Raw genomic sequence first — 18,239 nt, 5'->3', positions numbered from 1 at the left:
GTACTGTAATTTTACACATACTAGTGAAAACCAACCCCCCCCCCCCCAAAAGGAAGACAACAGACCCCACAGTGGCAAACCAGTCAAGTAGGGCCAGATAAATTGACTTCCAATATAAAAGGGGGGGGGGGAGGGGGAAGAGGCCCCATAGAGGTCCAAACAACAATTTTATTAAGTAACAGATTAAAAGAGCTCTCAGTGTCCACGACACAACTACGACTCAACACGGGGCCATGTTTTGTCACTCAAAAACCTGCATCAGGAGTCGTAATCTTATGGTAAATGCACAATCATATAAACATTAAATGAGAGCAACAACCCCAGAAGCAAGGAAACAGTCATAAAACTTTGCGCCTCTTTGTGCTTCCGAGGTTGTATGCTCTCATTTAATGTTTATATGACGCAGGTGTTTGAGTGATGAAACATGGCCTCGTGTTGAGACGTAGCTTTGTGGTAGACACTGGGAGCTCTTTTAACCTGTTACTTACCCCCCCACCCCCCACCCCTTTATAGCACCGGTTGCGGCAGTAACAGCTCTGACACTCCTAGGAATTCTATGAGCTGTTACCACTGCAGCCGGCGCTAAAGACTGCGCTATGGTTTTGTAAAAGGGGGATTAATAAAATTGTTGTTTGGACATCTGCAACACGCTCCCCTTTTTTTGGGCAGACCATTTATCTGGCCCTACAGATACTAGTGGTAAGAGGCTCATGAAAGTATGCGATTTAAAGATATCACAGAAAAAGATAATTATAAATGTGATGGCAATGTTCAAAATTCTTAGAAGAATACTGGATCTTGGATTGACTAGACACTGATGAGACATTTCATAATATTTTCCCTCAGATTCTATAAATGGCGCTCTGAGCGGCGTGCACAAATTTGGACACATGCCCAGTTTGCTCATGTAATTTAATTGACTAATGAATCAATTAGTGCTGATAATTGGCTTCTTAACAAGCAATTATTAGTATCAACCGGTTTTAATTTAAATTTATGTGCGCAAATTTAGGCACAGGATCCCGCAGCTACAATTTACATATGGTACCAAAAGAGGACACAGAAATGGGGGGGGGGGTCATAGGTGGGTCGGGGGCGCCCCTCAAAGTGACATGCAGAATTATAGAAAAAGCAACATCCAGGTCTAACTTTAGGTGCAAGGATTTACATCATGTTTCCTGTGGTGCAAATGGTCATGCCTAAAGTTAGGCTCAGCTCCTGGGTATAAGCGCTGCTCTATTAAACGCACCTAATTATTGATCAGTGGTCTCAAACTTGCAGCCCAGGGCTACTTGCGGCCCGCCAGGTACTATTTTGAGGCCCTTGGTATGTTTATCATAATCACAAAAGATAAATAAAACAGTTTCTTGATCATATGTCATTACAATATTATTATTAAGACTTAAACAAAAGGAAAGACTTATAAACTATAAAGAGTTTTACCTCATGCAAAATTGTCATTTCTTTAATAAGACATTAACTATTTTTTTCTGAGGCCCTCCAAGTACCTACAAATCCAAATTGTGGCCCTGCAAAGGGTTTGAGACCATTGTTATAGATGCTGTTTATAGCATAGGGCATAGGCCATTTTTTTTTCAGTGCTGATTTTTTTTAGGTGCAATATATAGAGTTTAGTCCTTCATGTACAACAACAAAATCATGTTCAACCTGCACACACATCGCAGTATGCAGGATAATATATTCAAAGCATTACTGATTTTTTTTTTTTTTAAAGCAAGCAAAATTTGGGCTTGGAAGGCAGTGGCGTAGAGAGTGTGAGAGGTGCCTGGGGCGATGGCACTCCTTCCCCGCCCTCTTCTCTGCCCCACCCCACCTCCACGTGCTCTTTTTCCACCAGCACCCCCCTACCCCCACCCCTCTGCCGCACATGCACCACTTCCCTTTCCGCACTTAAGCCAGCTGCCATTAGTTGTTATGTCAGCTCAATATGCTCTCCACGGTGAGAATAATATGAATTTCTATTCACCCTTCCATCTTCCGCCGCTGTAATTTAAAATCTTCAGGCAGCCTGCGGTGCAATGATTCAAGCCTCCCACCATCGACCTGTCACTGACATAACAACTAACGGCAGCTGGCTTAAGTGCAGGATTCCTGAAGCTACCTTAAGTAACATGTTTTGGGCCTATCCCACAGTTAAGAGTTTTAAAATCCAGTGCTGTATAAGCATGTTTGCTATATAGAGTGAGCCTATGCATAATTGGTGTTTCTACTTTGTATAAGACTCCTGATGCAGGCCGTTTGGGTCGAAACATGTCATTGCGCGAACTGAGATATTGAATGAATAAAGCAGAGTCGTAAGACATACCACTTTACCTGTTTTCTTTGGACTTCTCTGCTATTTGCTTGTCTGGGGAGGTGATTCTCCTGCTCTGTACACTCATGGTTTAGTTAAACAGAAACTACTAAAGGTCAAGAAAGCACAGTTACTTACCGTAACAGGTGTTATCCAGGGACAGCAGGCAGATATTCTTGACTGATGGGTGACGGCACCGACGGAGCCCCGGTACGGACAATTTTAGAGTGATTGCACTCTAAGAACTTGGAAAGTTCTAGCAGGCCGCACCGCGCACGCACGAGTGCCTTCCCGCCTGACGGAGGCGCGCGGTCCCCAGTTAGGATAAGCCAGCTAAGAAGCCAACCCGGGGAGGTGGGTGGGACGCAAGAATATCTGCCTGCTGTCCCTGAATAACACCTGTTACGGTAAGTAACTGTGCTTTATCCCAGGACAAGCAGGCAGCATATTCTTGACTGATGGGTGACCTCCAAGCTAACAAAAAGAGGGATGGTGGGAAGGTTGGCCATTAGGAAAACAAATTTTGCAAAACAGATTGGCCGAAGTGACTATCCCGTCTGGAGAATGCGTCCAGACAATAGTAAGATGTAAAAGTATGAACTGAGGACCAAGTAGCAGCCTTGCAGATTTCCTCAATAGGTGTGGAACGGAGGAAAGCTACAGATGCTGCCATGGCTCGAACTCTATGGGCTGTGACAGAACCTTCCAGTGTCAGTCTGGTCTGAGCATAACAGAAAGAAATGCACGCTGCGAGCCAATTGGACAGTGTACGTTTAGAAACAGGATGTCCCAATTTATTTGGATCAAAGGACAGAAAGAGTTGAGAGAATGATCTGTGGGGCTTAGTACGGTCTAAATAGTAAGCTAAAGCCCGCTTACAGTCCAAAGTATGCAGAGCCTGTTCTCCAGAGTGAGAGTGAGGTTTCGGAAAGAAGACAGGCAGAACAATGGATTGGTTGAGATGGAATTCAGAGACAACCTTAGGGAGAAACTTTGGATGTGTATGCAGAACCACCTTGTCATGATGAAAGACGGTAAAAGGTGGGTCTGCTACTAGTGCATGGAGCTCACTGACCCTCCTGGCAGAGGTGAGAGCAATCAGGAAGAGAACCTTCCAAGTGAGAAATTTGAAAGAAGCCGTGGCCAAAGGTTCAAATGGAGGTTTCATTAAGGCTGAAAGAACCACGTTAAGATCCCAGATCACAGGAGGAGGTTTAAGAGGTGGTTTCACATTGAAAAGTCCTCGCATGAATCTGGAGACCAAGGGATGAGCTGAAAGGAGTTTCCCATGGACTGGCTCATGAAAAGCAGCAATAGCACTGAGGTGGACTCTGATGGAAGTAGACTTGAGACCAGAGTCAGACAAAGAAAAAAGGTAATCCAACACAGTCTCCACAGCAAGGGACGTAGGATTATGATGATGAAGAAGACACCAGGAAGAAAACCGTGTCCACTTCTGATGATAACATTACAGAGTGGCAGGTTTCCTGGAGGCATCCAGAATAGAACGAACAGGCTGAGACAAAAGAGTATCATTCGAAGTCAGCCCGAGAGATACCAGGCTGTCAGGTGCAGAGACTGGAGGTTGGGATGCAGAAGGTTCTCCTGACGTTGTGTAAGCAGAGAAGGAAATTGTGGAAGTAGAATAGGTTCCCTGGAGCTGAGTTGAAGTAGAAGGGAGAACCAATGTTGCCTGGGCCACCGTGGCGCAATCAGAATCATGGTGGCCTGTTCCCTCTTGAGCTTGAACAAGGTCCGGAGCATGAGAGGCAGAGGAGGGAAAGCATACAGGAAGAGATTGGACCAATCCAGGAGAAATGCATCCGCTGCCAGATGGTGAGGAGAGTAGAGTCTGGAGCAGAAGTGGGGCAGCTGATGATTGTGAGGAGCTGCAAAGAGGTCTATCTGAGGAGTGCCCCACTGAGCGAAGATGGACTGTAGAGTGAAAGGATCGAGTGTCCACTCGTGAGGCTGGAGAATTCTGCTGAGCTTGTCCGCTAAGGAATTCTGTTCTCCCTGAATGTAGATAGCTTTCAGGAATAGATGGTGATCTGTGGCCCAAGCCCAAATCTTCTGGGCTTCCTGGCACAAGAGGCGAGAGCCTGCTTGTTGATTTAGTACATCGCAACTTGATTGTCTGTGCACAGTAGAAGGACCTGAGGAAAGAGAAGATGTTGGAAGGCCTTGAGGGCATAAAACATCGCTCTGAGTTCCAGGAAGTTGATGTGATGTTTCATTTCCTGGGCTGTCCAAAGTCCTTAAGTTTGGAATTCGTTCAAATGAGCTCCCCAGGCATAAGGGGAGGCGTCGGTGGTGATGACAAGTTGATGAGGAGGTAGATGGAACAAAAGACCTCTGGATAGATTTGAAGATATCAACCACCATTGTAGAGACTGACGAAGAGAGGATGTCACAGATATGTGTCGTGAGCAAGGATCCGTCGCTTGGGACCACTGGGTCGCTAGGGTCCATTGAGGAGTGCACAGGTGGAGACGTGCGAAGGGTGTGACATGAACTGTGGAGGCCATGTGACCCAGAAGTATCATCATTTGCTTGGCAGAGATGGAGCGTTGATGAAGCACCTGCTGACACAGAGATAGGAGAGTGTGAAGACGGTTGGACGGCAGAAATGCTCTCATGAGGACTGTGTCCAGCACGCTCCAATGAATTGAAGTCTCTGAGTGGGGATAATATGAGATTTGGGTAGATTGATCTCGAACCCCAGAAGTTGTAGAAACAGGATGGTCTGGTTGGTGGCCTGGAGTACTATCTGAGAAGAATTGGCCTTTATCAACCAATCGTCCAGGTAAGGAAACACCTGAAGGTGGTGGGAATGTAGAAAGGCGGCCACCACAATCAGACATTTGGTGAACACTCTTGGAGAGGAGGCAAGACCGAAGGGTAGCACCTTGTATTGGTAATGACAATGGTTGATCATGAAGCGGAGGTACTGTCTGGAGGCCAGATTGACCGGTATGTGAGTGTATGCTTCTTTGAGATCTAGGGAACATAGCCAGTCACCTTGATTGAGAAGAGGATAAAGAGTAGCCAGAGAAAGCATCTTGAATTTCTCTTTTACCAAGCATTTGTTGAGATCGCAAAGATCTAAAATGGGTCTGAGATCTCCTGTTTTTTTGAGGACTAGAAAGTAACGGGAGTAAAATCCCTGCCCCTTTTGATCTAGAGGAACTTCCTCTATGGCGTTCAGAAGAAGGAGGGATTGAACCTCTTGAAGAAGGAGGGAAGACTGAGGAGTGTTCAAAGCAGACTCTCTTGGCAGACTTTGGGCAGGAAGGGTCTGGAAATTGAGAGAGTAGCCGTGGCAGATGATGTTGAGGACCCACTGATCCGAGGTGATGATTTCCCAACGGCTTATGAAATGAGTAAGGCGGCCTCCTATGGGCTGCGGAAGATGGACAGAAGGAGGGAGACTGGCTATGTCCTGGAGAACCAAGTCAAAAGGGTTGAGTTGATTTCTGTGAAGGGGGAGGTTTCACCTGCTGTTGTTGCTGTGCTGGTCTAGCAGCTTGCCTCTGTTGTTGCCTCTGACGCCTGGGTTGTTGCTGGGCCTGAGGTAAAGGACGAGCCACAAATCTACGTTGATAGGCCGATTGTAGGCGCTTCTTCTTTGTCTTAAGGAGAGTGTCCCATCGAGTCTCATGAGCTGAGAGTTTCTGAGTAGTGGAGTCCATGGATTCTCCAAACAGCTCATCCCCCAAACAAGGTGCATTGGCCAGTCGATCTTGATGATTAACATCGAGTTCTGACACTCTGAGCCAGGCCAGTCGCCGCATAGCCACCGACATAGCCGTGGCCCTAGAGGTCAGCTCAAAGGTGTCATAGATTGATCTGACCATGAACTTGCGCAGTTGTAAGAGCGATGAAGAAGTTTGGCGAAAGGTGGATCTTTTACGGTCAGGGAGATATTTCTCAAAAGATGACAAGGACTGAATGAGATGCTTAAGGTAAAAAGAAAAATGGAAAGCATAGTTCCCTGATCTATTTGCTAGCATCGCATTTTGATACAACCTCTTGCCAAACTTATCCATGGCCTTATCTTCTCTGCCAGGAGGGACAGAAGCGTATACACTAGCCCCCGTGGATTTCTTTAAAGTAGATTCCACCAGTAAAGACTCATGGGGGAGTTGCGGCTTGTCAAAGCCTGGAATAGGTATGACCTTATATAAGGAGTCCAGTTTGCGGGGAGCTCCTGGGATGGTCAAGGGTGTCTCTAGATTTTTGTAAAATGTCTCTCTTAATATGTCATGGAGAGGCAGTTTGAGAAATTCCCTTGGAGGCTGGTCAAAATCCAGAGCATCGAGAAATGCCTTGGATTTTTTGGATTCAGCCTCCAAGGGAATAGAGAGAGATTCACACATCTCTTTGAGAAAAGAGGTAAAAGAAGTTGCATCAGGTTTAGAGGACGGATCTAAAACAGAAGGATCCTCTTCCCCTGATGAACACTCTCCCTCTGAGAGAAGAGGGTCCTCCGAATCGCCCCACAGATCAGGGTTCCTTACTTGAAAACTGCGGTCCCGGGATTCCGGTGTGGAGGGTTCTAGGTGTCGAGTTTTATGCATCGACTTCCCAGACCTCTGTGAAACGGTACCGGGAGATGTTATAGGCTGTGTCGGCGCCGAGGTTTGAACAGCTTGGTGTAAGGATCTCGGTTCCGGCGCTAAGACCGGCATAGATACCGAGGAAGTAGTATGCATCGGTACCGACAAGGTGGATGCCGACAAAGGAGGCTGCTCCACTGTCGGTACCGGAGGCTCAGACCAGACCGGGACTGGAAGGCTCGGTGTCAGAAGAGCAGGTAACAGCTGCTGTAGTTGTTCTTTAAGCTGTACTTGCAGAACGGCGGCAATGCGCTCGTCCAGTGAAGGCACCGGTACCGCTTTTTTCTTCTGCGGTACCTTGGGTGCCGCTCTACACTCCGAAGAGGAACCCGATGTCGAGGGGCTTACCTCAATCGGAGCGGAGCGCTTCTGCGGGCGCCTCGAGGTCGGCAGAATTGGGCTCGCTGCCACTGAGACCGGAGGGCGCTCCAGCGGGGAAGGCTTCTTAGCCAGCTTACCTGATGGGTGCGACGCCGGCGCGGTGTCGACGAGGCAGGTGCCGACTGCGTCGGGGTCGAAGTGGGGACCGGTGCCGCCGAATCCGACATCTCGGTACCAAACAATAATCGCTGTTGGATTTGGCGATTTTTTAAAGTTCTCTTTTTAAGAGTGGCACAGCGGGTGCAGGTGAACGCTCGATGGTCAGGACCAAGACACTGTAGACACCAGTTGTGCGGGTCTGTGAGTGAAATTGGTTGAGCGCACCGCTGGCACTTCTTAAACCCGGGTTGAGGGGGCATGAAGGTAAAAACGGCTTCAGCCAAATCGAAGGCCGAGGCCTCGATGGTGGCAACAGGCCCCGCTGGGGCGAAACCGAAAAAATGAAAGAAAAATGAATTAAGTTTTTTTGTTTTTTTTTTTAGAAAGAAAATAAAATAAAATGAGGGAAACAAAATCTCCCGAGTTTACGCGAGCGGGAAGGCGAAAGAGAAAAAAGTTTTCAACAGCCGTTGAAAAGTGCGTCTTCTTAGCTCCGCGGAAACTAAGAAACTGGGAACCGCGCGCCTCTGTCGGGCGGGAAGGCACTCGCGCGTGCGCGGTGCGGCCTGCTAGAACTTTCCAAGTTCTTAGAGTGCAATCACTCTAAAATTGTCCGTACCGGGGCTCCGTCGGTGCCGTCACCCATCAGTCAAGAATATGCTGCCTGCTTGTCCTGGGATAAATGTTAATACTGTTTTCAACTGTCCTGAAGGTTTTTAACCTTCAAAGCATGGACTGACAGTAGCCTCTCATCAGTGAGATGAGAAAGAAGTAGAACTGTGTTATTTAACAGGACAGGCTGACTAGAACAGCCTGTCCAGGAAACCTCACTTGCCCTAGCTCTGATTAAAAGAAATTAAGGAACTCCTCCAAAAGGGATTTTTCCCATTCTCTGTGAAGGAAGAAAATGGTTACGGTCTAAATCTAACAATGACCGTTATGACACTGTCCTGCTGCAATTGAAAGCTTTGCACTGGTTACCATTAGCTTATCATGTCAAATTTAAATTGTGGTGATAATGTTCAAAATATTGCGGGGTGATGTCTAACAATCACTTTCGAAAGCAACGGAAGACACATTTGTTTGCAAATTAATCAATTCTCTCTAGTTTGTATTATTTGTTAAATTTTGTAAGCCGCACCGAACTTACCGGCTATGCGGTATAGAAATGACTTGTTCTGTTCGGTTCTAATTGTAACCAAGAGTCACTCACATCTTTTGCAGTCTACAGATACAGTCTGTGCTATCAGTGAAAGATGTCCAGCTATCCGTTATATGTAACTCTGCATTTTCTGTTGCCAGTCCGTGACTATGGAATTCCCATCCCGTTGATAGCAATCAGACTCCAGGAAGGAAAGAAAAAAAGAAAGAAATTATATCTATTATATCTAAATATCTGCGTGCGTCAAACTAGATTCAGTAAATCACACTAAAAAGTCAGTACAAAAAAAAAAAAAAAAATTTCATTACGCGGTTTTCTTTCAAGACCATCTGCACTTTATAGAATAGCTCCTAAGCGCCTAATCCGTGCTGAACTTAAGTCATCTGCACTTACGCTGCTGAAAGGAGCCGTAAATGTTGCTGTCTAAATTAGGTGTAGATCCAGTGTCTACTGTAAGAGTTCACATAATTCATAGGAGCATTCCCATAACACCCCCCTCCCCCCCTCCAAATACTCAATTTAGGATTTATGTATGGATCGTTATAGAATATAATCCACATGTAAATCCCAATTAAGGTAATTTAACACCAGTAATTAGTTGTGAGCAGCCAATTATTGGTACTGATTGGCTCATTAATCAATTAAGTTGTGCATGCAAATCAGCAATGCAAGCTGATCTGTGCAAACAGCTTTAGTCACCCTGTATAGAATCCGGGTGTCCAAGTGTTGCCACTGGGGACTTCCTCAAGGAGACAAAGTTATACCATTTTCTGTTTCAGCTATAATGTTTATCATGCTAAGCCATATAGTCAGAAATAAAGTTAAAATTCCCTCTGCTTCAACCGGAAAATAAATTTATCAGCACGGTAGAGGTATATTTCATACAGCTGGTCCTGAAGACAAATTACCATATATACTCAAATATAAACCGACCTGAATATAAACTGAGGTAACCTTTTTTCCCAATAAAAGGAGGGAAAAAAGGTTGACTTGACTATAAACTGGGGTGTGTGTGTGTATTTAATATTCAAGTGCAATGCCTTGCCTTGCCCTGCCCGGCTCTGCACCCTGTTCCCTCTCCCTCGCTACTCTGCCAGATTCTGAATCCAACCCCCTCCCCCCTGCTAGGATCAGTAGTACCCTTTCTCCCCTCCCTCCTGATGCCTTGAAAACTTTCACCGGGCCTGTTGCGAGACCTGATGATCCATTGGTGGCCAGGATAGGAGGGATCCCTCCCACCTCCTATCCCAGCCCAATCCTAATTATTTTTAGTTCCCTTCCAACTCCCCTGTACCTTAAATATCCCTGGTGGTCCAGCGGTGGCCGAGACAGGAGGGATCCCTCCCGCCTCCTGTCCCAGCCTGATCCTAATTATTTTTAGCTCCCTCCCGCCTCCCCCGCGTACCTTAAGTACCCCTGGTGGTCCAGCGGTGAATTGCGGCAGGAGTGACTTTCCTTCACTCCTGCCTGGGTAGAACCGCTAGTTAATTAGCTGCTGCGAGAGCTCACGGCACCGCAGCCAATCAGCTAGCAGCTCTGCACAGGCAGGATCAACTTTCCTTCGTGCCTTTTAAACAATTTGGGCCTGAGCCCCTAATTTTCGGCACCCTTTACTGAATCCAGCTCTATGTGCATTTTAAGTTCATATTATCTTCATTAATTTGAGTGTCAGCTCTTAAATAAAATTAATGTTAATGTTATACTTTTCCTCACATGAAAGATAAGGTAGGTTGTAAACATATATATATCTATATATATAAAATCGGAGGTATGTATGTGTGTATGTATGTGTGTGTGTATGTGCCGCGATCACGCAAAAACGGCTTGACCGATTTGAACGAAACTTGGTATGCAGATCCCTCACTACCTGGGATGATATGTTCTGGGGGTCTCGCGGCCCACCTGCACACGTGGGCGGAGCTACAAACAGAAAATCAGATTTCACCCATTCATGTCAATGGAAAAAATGTAAAAAGCTGCCATTGTCACAGTAATTCAAAACCGGCTTGACCGATTTGAACGAAACTTAGTATGCAGATCCTTCACTACCTGGGTTGATATGTTCTGGGAGTCTCGCGGCCCTCCTGCACACGTGGGCAGAGCTACAAACAGAAAATCAGATTTCACCCATTCATGTCAATGGAAAAAATGTAAAAAGCTGCCAACGCAAAAACGGCTTGCCCGATTTGAACGAAACTTGGTATGCAGATCCCTCACTACCTGGGGTGATATGTTCTGGGGGTCTCGCGGCCCACCTGCACACGTGGGCGGAGCTACAAACAGAAAATCAGATTTCACCCATTCATGTCAATGGAAAAAATGTAAAAAGCTGCCATTCTCACAGTAATTCCAACTACCTGGGGTGATATGTTCTGGGGGTCTCGCGGCCCACCTGCACACATGGGCGGAGCTACAAACATAAAATCAGATTTCACCCATTCATGTCAATGGAAAGGATGTAAAAAGCTGCCATTCTCACAGTAATTCCAACTATAAAACACTTTCTATGACACTATAATCACTAGGGACATCGTTTCTATTCTACCACGGACACCATACATATAGAGTTTGTATGTTTTAACTGAGTTTGTAACTGTTTCCTTCATGCACCCCAGTTCATAATGTTATTACATTACATGAGTACTCACATATGCTGAACTAGGAACACAGGTTCCATTCTGAACCGGGAAAAAACTGCATGGAGTTTCTTTTCAACCTGAGTTTCCACATATTGAGTTGTTTAAATCAATACTGAAACTTTTGGATGCCACTTATTCCTACAGATCTTCCTTTTCAGTTTAAGAGATTGCAAATTCCAGTGAGACTTGCATTCTCTATCACAATCAACAAATCACAGGGACAGACTATTACATACTGTGGAGTGGATTTAAGATCCCCCTGTTTTTCCCATGGACAACTCTATGTTGCTTGCTCAAGGGTGGGTTTACCCAAGAATTTATATGTTCTTGCTCCTGGAGGAGAAACTAAAAATGTTGTTTATAATCAAGTTTTGTGTTAGTTGTATTGTATTCATTTTGTCAAATATTTCACATTATAATTTGAATATTGTACTTTTTATAAAGCTGTTAAAAAATAATTTCATTCACCACTATAAAGTATCTTTATTTGAATCCATTTACAGTGTTATTGCTATAATTAAATACCCGTGCAACGCCGGGGCATCAGCTAGTATACATATATTAAAATAAAACAAGATTACCCTTGCATGTCTATGGGTGCAGTGGGGTCAGGGAACAGAATCCAGAAGAGAATACGGGGATTTCATTTTGAAATCAACCTTGTCCCTTCTGTTCTGCCAGTTGTTGCTTTTAAAATTTGCTTGCAGGCTCTTAATTAAAATTTAATAATTGCCCCCTGGAACAAATTCTGTTATTGCTCTTAGGAACTGAACTAATTGGCTCAGATAGTATAGATGGTGCCTAAATCAGCCTGCAGAATTGCAACTACTTGTGCCTATGAAGAAACTTAGCCCCATCCCGGTCGCTCCTTCCTGAACCTCCTCCAGCGCAGCTACATCTTTCTTGAGACAAGGAGACCAGAACCGAACGCAGTACCCCAGATGAGGTCACACCATGGAGCGACACAGGTGCACCACAATATTCCTAATCTTGCTAACCATCCCTCCTCCAATAACTCCCAGCATCCAGCCTGCCCCCTGGCTGCCACCGCACTGAAAAAAAAAATCTACCCCCTCACCTGCAGATCTGCTCCATCACAAATCACAATCAGCCGCAGGAGATTTTTATATTATAAATGACTTTTTTGCACTTTATTGGGTGTTAGGCTCACCAAGGCTCTCCAAACTCAGCTCTCGCACCCTCTTCAAATCTTAGTAACTTATGAGTGAGCTAGGGAGGGCCATGGAAGTGACTGAATCTGATTTTTTTGAACCCCTGATACATGCAATTAATATGCATGTTGACCCACTCAACACAGCAGTGTAATTGAAAACGTCCCATTTCAAGGAAAGCCAAAAGCAGCAAGTAAATTTTCTGGCGTTGGAGCTAAGATGTACAGACTGAAAGAGACAGGAAGATGGGTGGTTGATTTTCCACATTTTGGATGGCTGCAGACTGAGAAGGAAAGGTAATTTTTAATAACATAAAATTGCCAATTGGCTTGTACCTCAGTTATGTATGTTAAATCTGTTTTTAAAGGAGACATTACTAAAAAAAAAAAAAAGGAAAAAATATCAAAAACAATTTTAAAGGGACACTGTGGAGATGAATCCAAAAAAGCAGTAATACTTACCCTGACTGAGCAATCCACCATGTGCGCCACTGACAGCTGTTTTAGCATCCCCGCTCTGAAGAGGCTCACCGTAGCTTCACCCAAAAAACTCCGGAAGCTTCTCCTGTCTGGTGCTACCCTCTTGTCTCTCCGCCAACTACCGCTGACTTTTCTTCCTTCTCTAAAATCACAGAGGAAGAAACTGCACAACTGAAGACAGTTCAACCAAGCCTACTACATGCCCCTCAGGCCCTATTCCCACCCCTCTACTCAACCCCATCTCACATACTGTTATCCCTCCCATATACCATATTCTCTATCTGTTTCCATTGCAACTGTCCCTGCTGCCTTCAAACATGTGGTGGTTAAGCCGTTTCTCAAAAACACCTCGCTGGACCCCACCTGCTCTTCCAACTATCACCCTATCTCCCTTCTTCCATTCCTATCCATGGTATTTGAGCGTGCTATTCTCTGTCACTGCCTGGACTTCCTTTCAACTCAACAGATTCTCAATCCTATACAATCTGGCTTTTGCCCCCAACACTTCACAGAGACTGCCCTCACTAAAGTCTGCAGTGACTTGTTCATGGCCAGATCTAAGGGCCTTTACTCGATCTTCATCCTTCTTGACCTGTCTGCTGCCTTTGATACTGTCAATCACAGTTTACTCCTTGATACTCTGTCCTCGCTTGGATTCTGTGAATCTGTCCTCTCCTGGTTTGTCTCCTACCTTTCCCAACACACCTTTAGTGTATGCATTGGTGGGTCCTCTTCTGCTGCTACCCCACTAGCGGTTGGCGTATCCCAGGGCTCTGTCTTAGGACCTCTTCTCTCTCTACACCTCTTCCCTCGGTGCCCTGATCTTCTCACATGTCAGTCGCGCACGTGAAGGATCGCTCAGTCAGGGTAAGTATTACTGCTTTTTTCGGTTCCTCTCCAAAGTGTCCCTTTAATGAAGGTTTATTATTATTATATACGTACATCTTTTATATTAGTGATTGCAAATTTGGGACCTGCTCAGTCTTTTCTTTGCTCATCAGCTAGCGTTAATGTTTGTGCGGCCCCAGACAATTTTTTTTTTTTCTTCCAATGCAGCCCAGGGAAAACAAAAGTTTGGACACCCCTGATCTAGCCCTTAGTTTTCCCTTTCTATATAACAGGAGCACAGGAGTTACAGAGCAGATGAGTTCAGCAGGAAAGGAAAATCACACACAACAAAAATTGTTGGATTGTGCAACATATGTGATGGCTGAGTTTAAGAGCCATTTATGCACGTAAAACAGAAAGAGTTTGTTCTAAAATTCCTGTAAGTATATACAAGTAAAAAGTATGCGCATATAACACCTTTTCATTCACATTTTTACCCGCAATGAGCATAGGTGTTCCTAGGAACAGAGCTGAGACACAGTTTGGACTCAAGCATATGCTTTTGCATTTTCAAAAGTGTGTGTTTAAATTTTTCTCAAAAATTTTCAGTGGCTTTTACTAAACCGCAGTAGAGCTTCTTACTTTGGGCCAGCGAGGTAAATGCTCCAATGCTCATAGGAACTGAATGAGCGTCAGTGCATTTATCTCATCAGCATAGTATAGAGCAAGTGTAAATGTATGTATGTAGTTTGGCTGGGCTATTTTTCAAAGGGACGCTGTGGTAGTGAGCATAACTTATGGCACCATATGCAGAATTTGGGAGACTGCATAATTGCAGAGGTGGATTTACAGGGGTGCAGCATGGGAGGAGCTGCCACTTAGCATGCAACTTACAGAATGTCATAAGTTAAGCATGCTTTGCTACTCTGTGTTTGGTGCAACTGTACTGCCCATTTCAAGTTATGCTAGAATTCTGTAACGGAATCTGGGCGCCCAGATGCCATTGTACAATAGGATCTCACTGTGCGGCAACAAATACCCAAATGGCAGTGTACACTTATAGAATTGCATCTATAATGTATTATGCAGTTCAGCTTCTCATTAGTTATTTAGTAGAGGCTACTGCCTTTTTGAACAAATTCCCCAAAGGGGGTGTACGGTGAATATAAGGCAGACATAAGCGATAGACAAGAACAACAGTACAAATAACAGCAAACATTATGGCATATAGTAAAAGCCCAAATCAACTGAATAAGGAAAATTCAGAGATGTCCAATGTGTCATACAGGCAGAGTGCCGTGCTGAGAGTAGTGCTATTTTTGGTCTTCAGCGAATGATTTTTTTCACTACAAAATTGGTGTTTGTATTTAAGGAGGCACAGCCCCCGACGAAACCAAGAGTGAAACGGTTGGGCAGCCGTTGGGCATAAAGATAAGTGCCTTTCCTTTACAGCACTCTATAATTTATATAGAACCTGTTTAAAATTAATATTTTTAAAAATATTTTTGCGCATGCCACTTTGCCAAGACCAATGATGAAAACACCACTCCAGCAAGGGCACAAAAACAGTTAAAAGTAGTGCCTTGGGTGTTTGAGGTCTGGCATAAAAAATTCACTTGATATTAGTTTTGTCCTCAGCTACTTTATACAGTAAAAGCCCACCTCTTTGAGAATGCATTTAACTCATAACCCCTCATCCTAAGCACCATGAGTAACTTCCTAAGCCTCTACTTGGCTGTTAACTGCTAATTTAGATTGTAAGCTCTACTGAGCAGGGGCCGTCTCTTAAATATGCTGTTGTACAGCACTGCATACGCCTATCAGCACTATAGAAATGTTAAATAGTAGCAGCAGTACTTAACAATAATCCAAATTTATGTTTGATAGGAATCCTGTTCTTGGACAGATCACAAGGGTTCTGGCTCATTCACAGTATTCCCAGATTCCCTCCATTCCCTGAGCATGGCTATGGGTATCCATCCACTGGGAGACGAAATGGACAGACTGCCATCTGTGTTACATACAGTTATGACCAGTTTCCAAAAATAGGTACAGTAAAAAGGGAAGCTTATTCTAGACCAGACTAAGGGACTGCTTAATGCCAACTGCCTGCAGTTTTATTGATATCAACATATTTTAAAGGTAGTGAGCGCTTCCATCTACACTAGTCAATGAGTGTTTTAGACACCAGATAAAGAATCTTAAGACAATTCCATTATTCACAGCTGATACCTATGAATCCTTTCAAAGATTGGGGTCCACTCCTGCCTAGTCATCCCTTCCACCCCCTGTAAGATTTGACATTAATCCCATAGTCCAGAGCTTCCCAAACTATGGGTCAAGCTCCCAAATGGGGGTCACAAAACTGGAAATTGAGTGTCATAACCTGGGTGGATGCTCTCATTATTCTGCACCTCCAGGGAGGGGAGGGGGTGTCATACAAGTTTATTTGGCTGCAATCATGGGTTCACAGCCACACAATTGAATTGTTGGCTTTGCTTCTCTCCAGTGCAGCAGTGTAATAATTTATTTTGATGATAAGAGGGGTGTGTTTTGCTGAATGGATTCTCTCAAATCCCCACCCTTGAGTAGCCTACTGGGAGAGAATGTCATGACACCAAAAACACTTTAGCAGATTCACAGCTGCAGGGCCATGGGCACATAAGCCAGAGAGAGTGACATAGTAAATAATGACGGATGTGATGTCAAATGTTACAGTTGGATAAGATTAAAAAATGAATGTTACGAATCTCGCCTGTAGTGAGTTGCAGTGATAGTACACAAAGTCCTGAAAACACAAAGCTTACTAATACAATCTAACAAGAATGCATATGATCTTTTGAGGTCCCAAATCTGTAGAGACTTATGTGTGCTAGAATGTTCCTATACTGTACATTCTCTTTCGATGACTTGATCCAGTTTTCATTTTCCTTTCACGCAGCCACACAATTATTATACTACAATCCAAATGTCTACAACTGTTCTATCCCTGACATCTTTCACCTTGCCCTGTCAAATCTACAAAAAATATGCCTCGGCTCCAGTCTGCCCTGGATACTGGACAAGCATCTCACCAAACTGAAATCTGAAGGGCAGGAGAACTTCCTTCACTTTGCTAAATCTCACTTCTTTGTTGATGGTAAGAAAAGCAGGTTGGTAGATGAAACCCATGCCACATGCACACTTAGGAAACAAAATTCTATATATAGCGGTGAAAAATCAGCGTCCCCAAAAAAGAGAGCATTTAGCACTAGTCTAGATACAGCGCTCTGAGTTGGGCGCTATTTAAAGATTAGTGCCAGGATCTGCACCTAATGTTTAGATGTGAGGATTCATATCAATTGACACCTGGTGTACAACCCCATGCTTTCTTTTCAGATCTACACCCTAGAATTTACAAATGCATCTTTATAGAATATGCCTAACAAGATGCATGCGTGCATACGCATAATACATGCGTGCCATATACATAATGTATATTACACTAGATCAGGGGTGTCAAACTCAGGCCTGCAGGCCAAATTTGGCCCAAAGGGTAATTAAATTTGGCCCACGAGAAAATACCCTGTTCCTTCCTTCCCTCTATCTCATTGTCCACCATCTCTCTCCCGGCTTCCCAGTCTCACATTCAAATCAGCCTGCAGAGGATCGCCGGTTGGCTGTAGAGATCCTAGCAGGCTGTTGTAGCCTCCACAGCACATTCCCTCTGACATGGTCCCATACATCAGAGTTGAGGCAGAACTGCGGCAGAGGGAACCTGCTGAGGAGGCCGACGGCAGCCTGCTAGGATTGCTACAGCCGACTGGCGATCCTTTGCAGGCTGCTTTGAAGGTGAGACCAGGAAGCTGGAGAATACTAGAAAGAAGGGGGAAAACATGCAGGCCTTCGGGGGGGGGGGAAAGGGGCCTTGTATAGAAGTACACGGATGGAGGGAAGGAGGGGTCCAAAGAGATGAGCATATGCCGGATGAGGGTGGGGGAGGGGAAGAAATAATGGGTCTAAAAACAGAGCAGAGGGAGAGAGATGGTGGATAATGGGATGGAGGGAGGGAAGGAACAGAAAGGGAGTGAAGTTGGTCACAAAGGATGGTGTGGAAGGGGATAGAGGTACTGGATAGAAGGGTAATTGGGAAGAGAAAGGGAGAGATGGTGGACCCTGGAGTGGTGGGGAAGGAGGGCAAGATGCTGGATGAAAGGGTAGTTGAGAAAAGGAGATATGGTGGATCTGGGGATGGTGGGGTCCATCGCTGCAGCTGCAGGTTGGAGACGAAAAAAAGGAAAGATGCCAGACCTCCGGGGGAGGAATGAGAAAAGGAAGGGGAGGACAGAGATGGAAGATGGATGGTTAGCACGGAGAAAGAAGGAAACGACAAATGGGCAGGAGACCCTGGCAAGTGAGTTATCAGAAGACAACCAGAACCTGGGACCAACATAATTTGAATAATGACCAGACAACAAAAGATAGAAAAAAATAATTTTACTTTCTGTTTTGTGATTACAATGTGTCAGATTTGAAATGTGTATCCTGCCTGCATGAACTAAGACCT

General features: G+C 44.8%; 2 protein-coding genes across 2 annotated transcripts in view; one reads left to right on the top strand and one right to left on the bottom strand.

The window, feature by feature from the left end:
- Positions 1 to 18,239, bottom strand: part of LOC117346928 (uricase-like) — a 100,022-nt gene that overhangs the window by 64,952 nt on the left and 16,831 nt on the right. The gene's annotated exons all lie outside the window — the stretch shown is intronic.
- The window catches only part of DNASE2B (deoxyribonuclease 2 beta), a 34,709-nt gene that overhangs the window by 13,573 nt on the left and 2,897 nt on the right, over positions 1 to 18,239 (top strand). The window contains exons 4-5 of the mRNA XM_033917203.1: positions 15,581 to 15,742; positions 16,635 to 16,832. Of these exons, the coding sequence (XP_033773094.1) occupies positions 15,581 to 15,742; positions 16,635 to 16,832 (360 nt within the window). The remainder of the gene's footprint in view (positions 1 to 15,580; positions 15,743 to 16,634; positions 16,833 to 18,239) is intronic.

Source organism: Geotrypetes seraphini, chromosome 12 (assembly GCF_902459505.1).
Source record: "Geotrypetes seraphini chromosome 12, aGeoSer1.1, whole genome shotgun sequence".
In the NCBI taxonomy this organism is placed as follows: Eukaryota; Metazoa; Chordata; class Amphibia; order Gymnophiona; family Dermophiidae; genus Geotrypetes; species Geotrypetes seraphini.
Note: the sequence above shows the minus strand (reverse complement) of the source record. Positions and strands in the feature narration are given on the sequence as shown.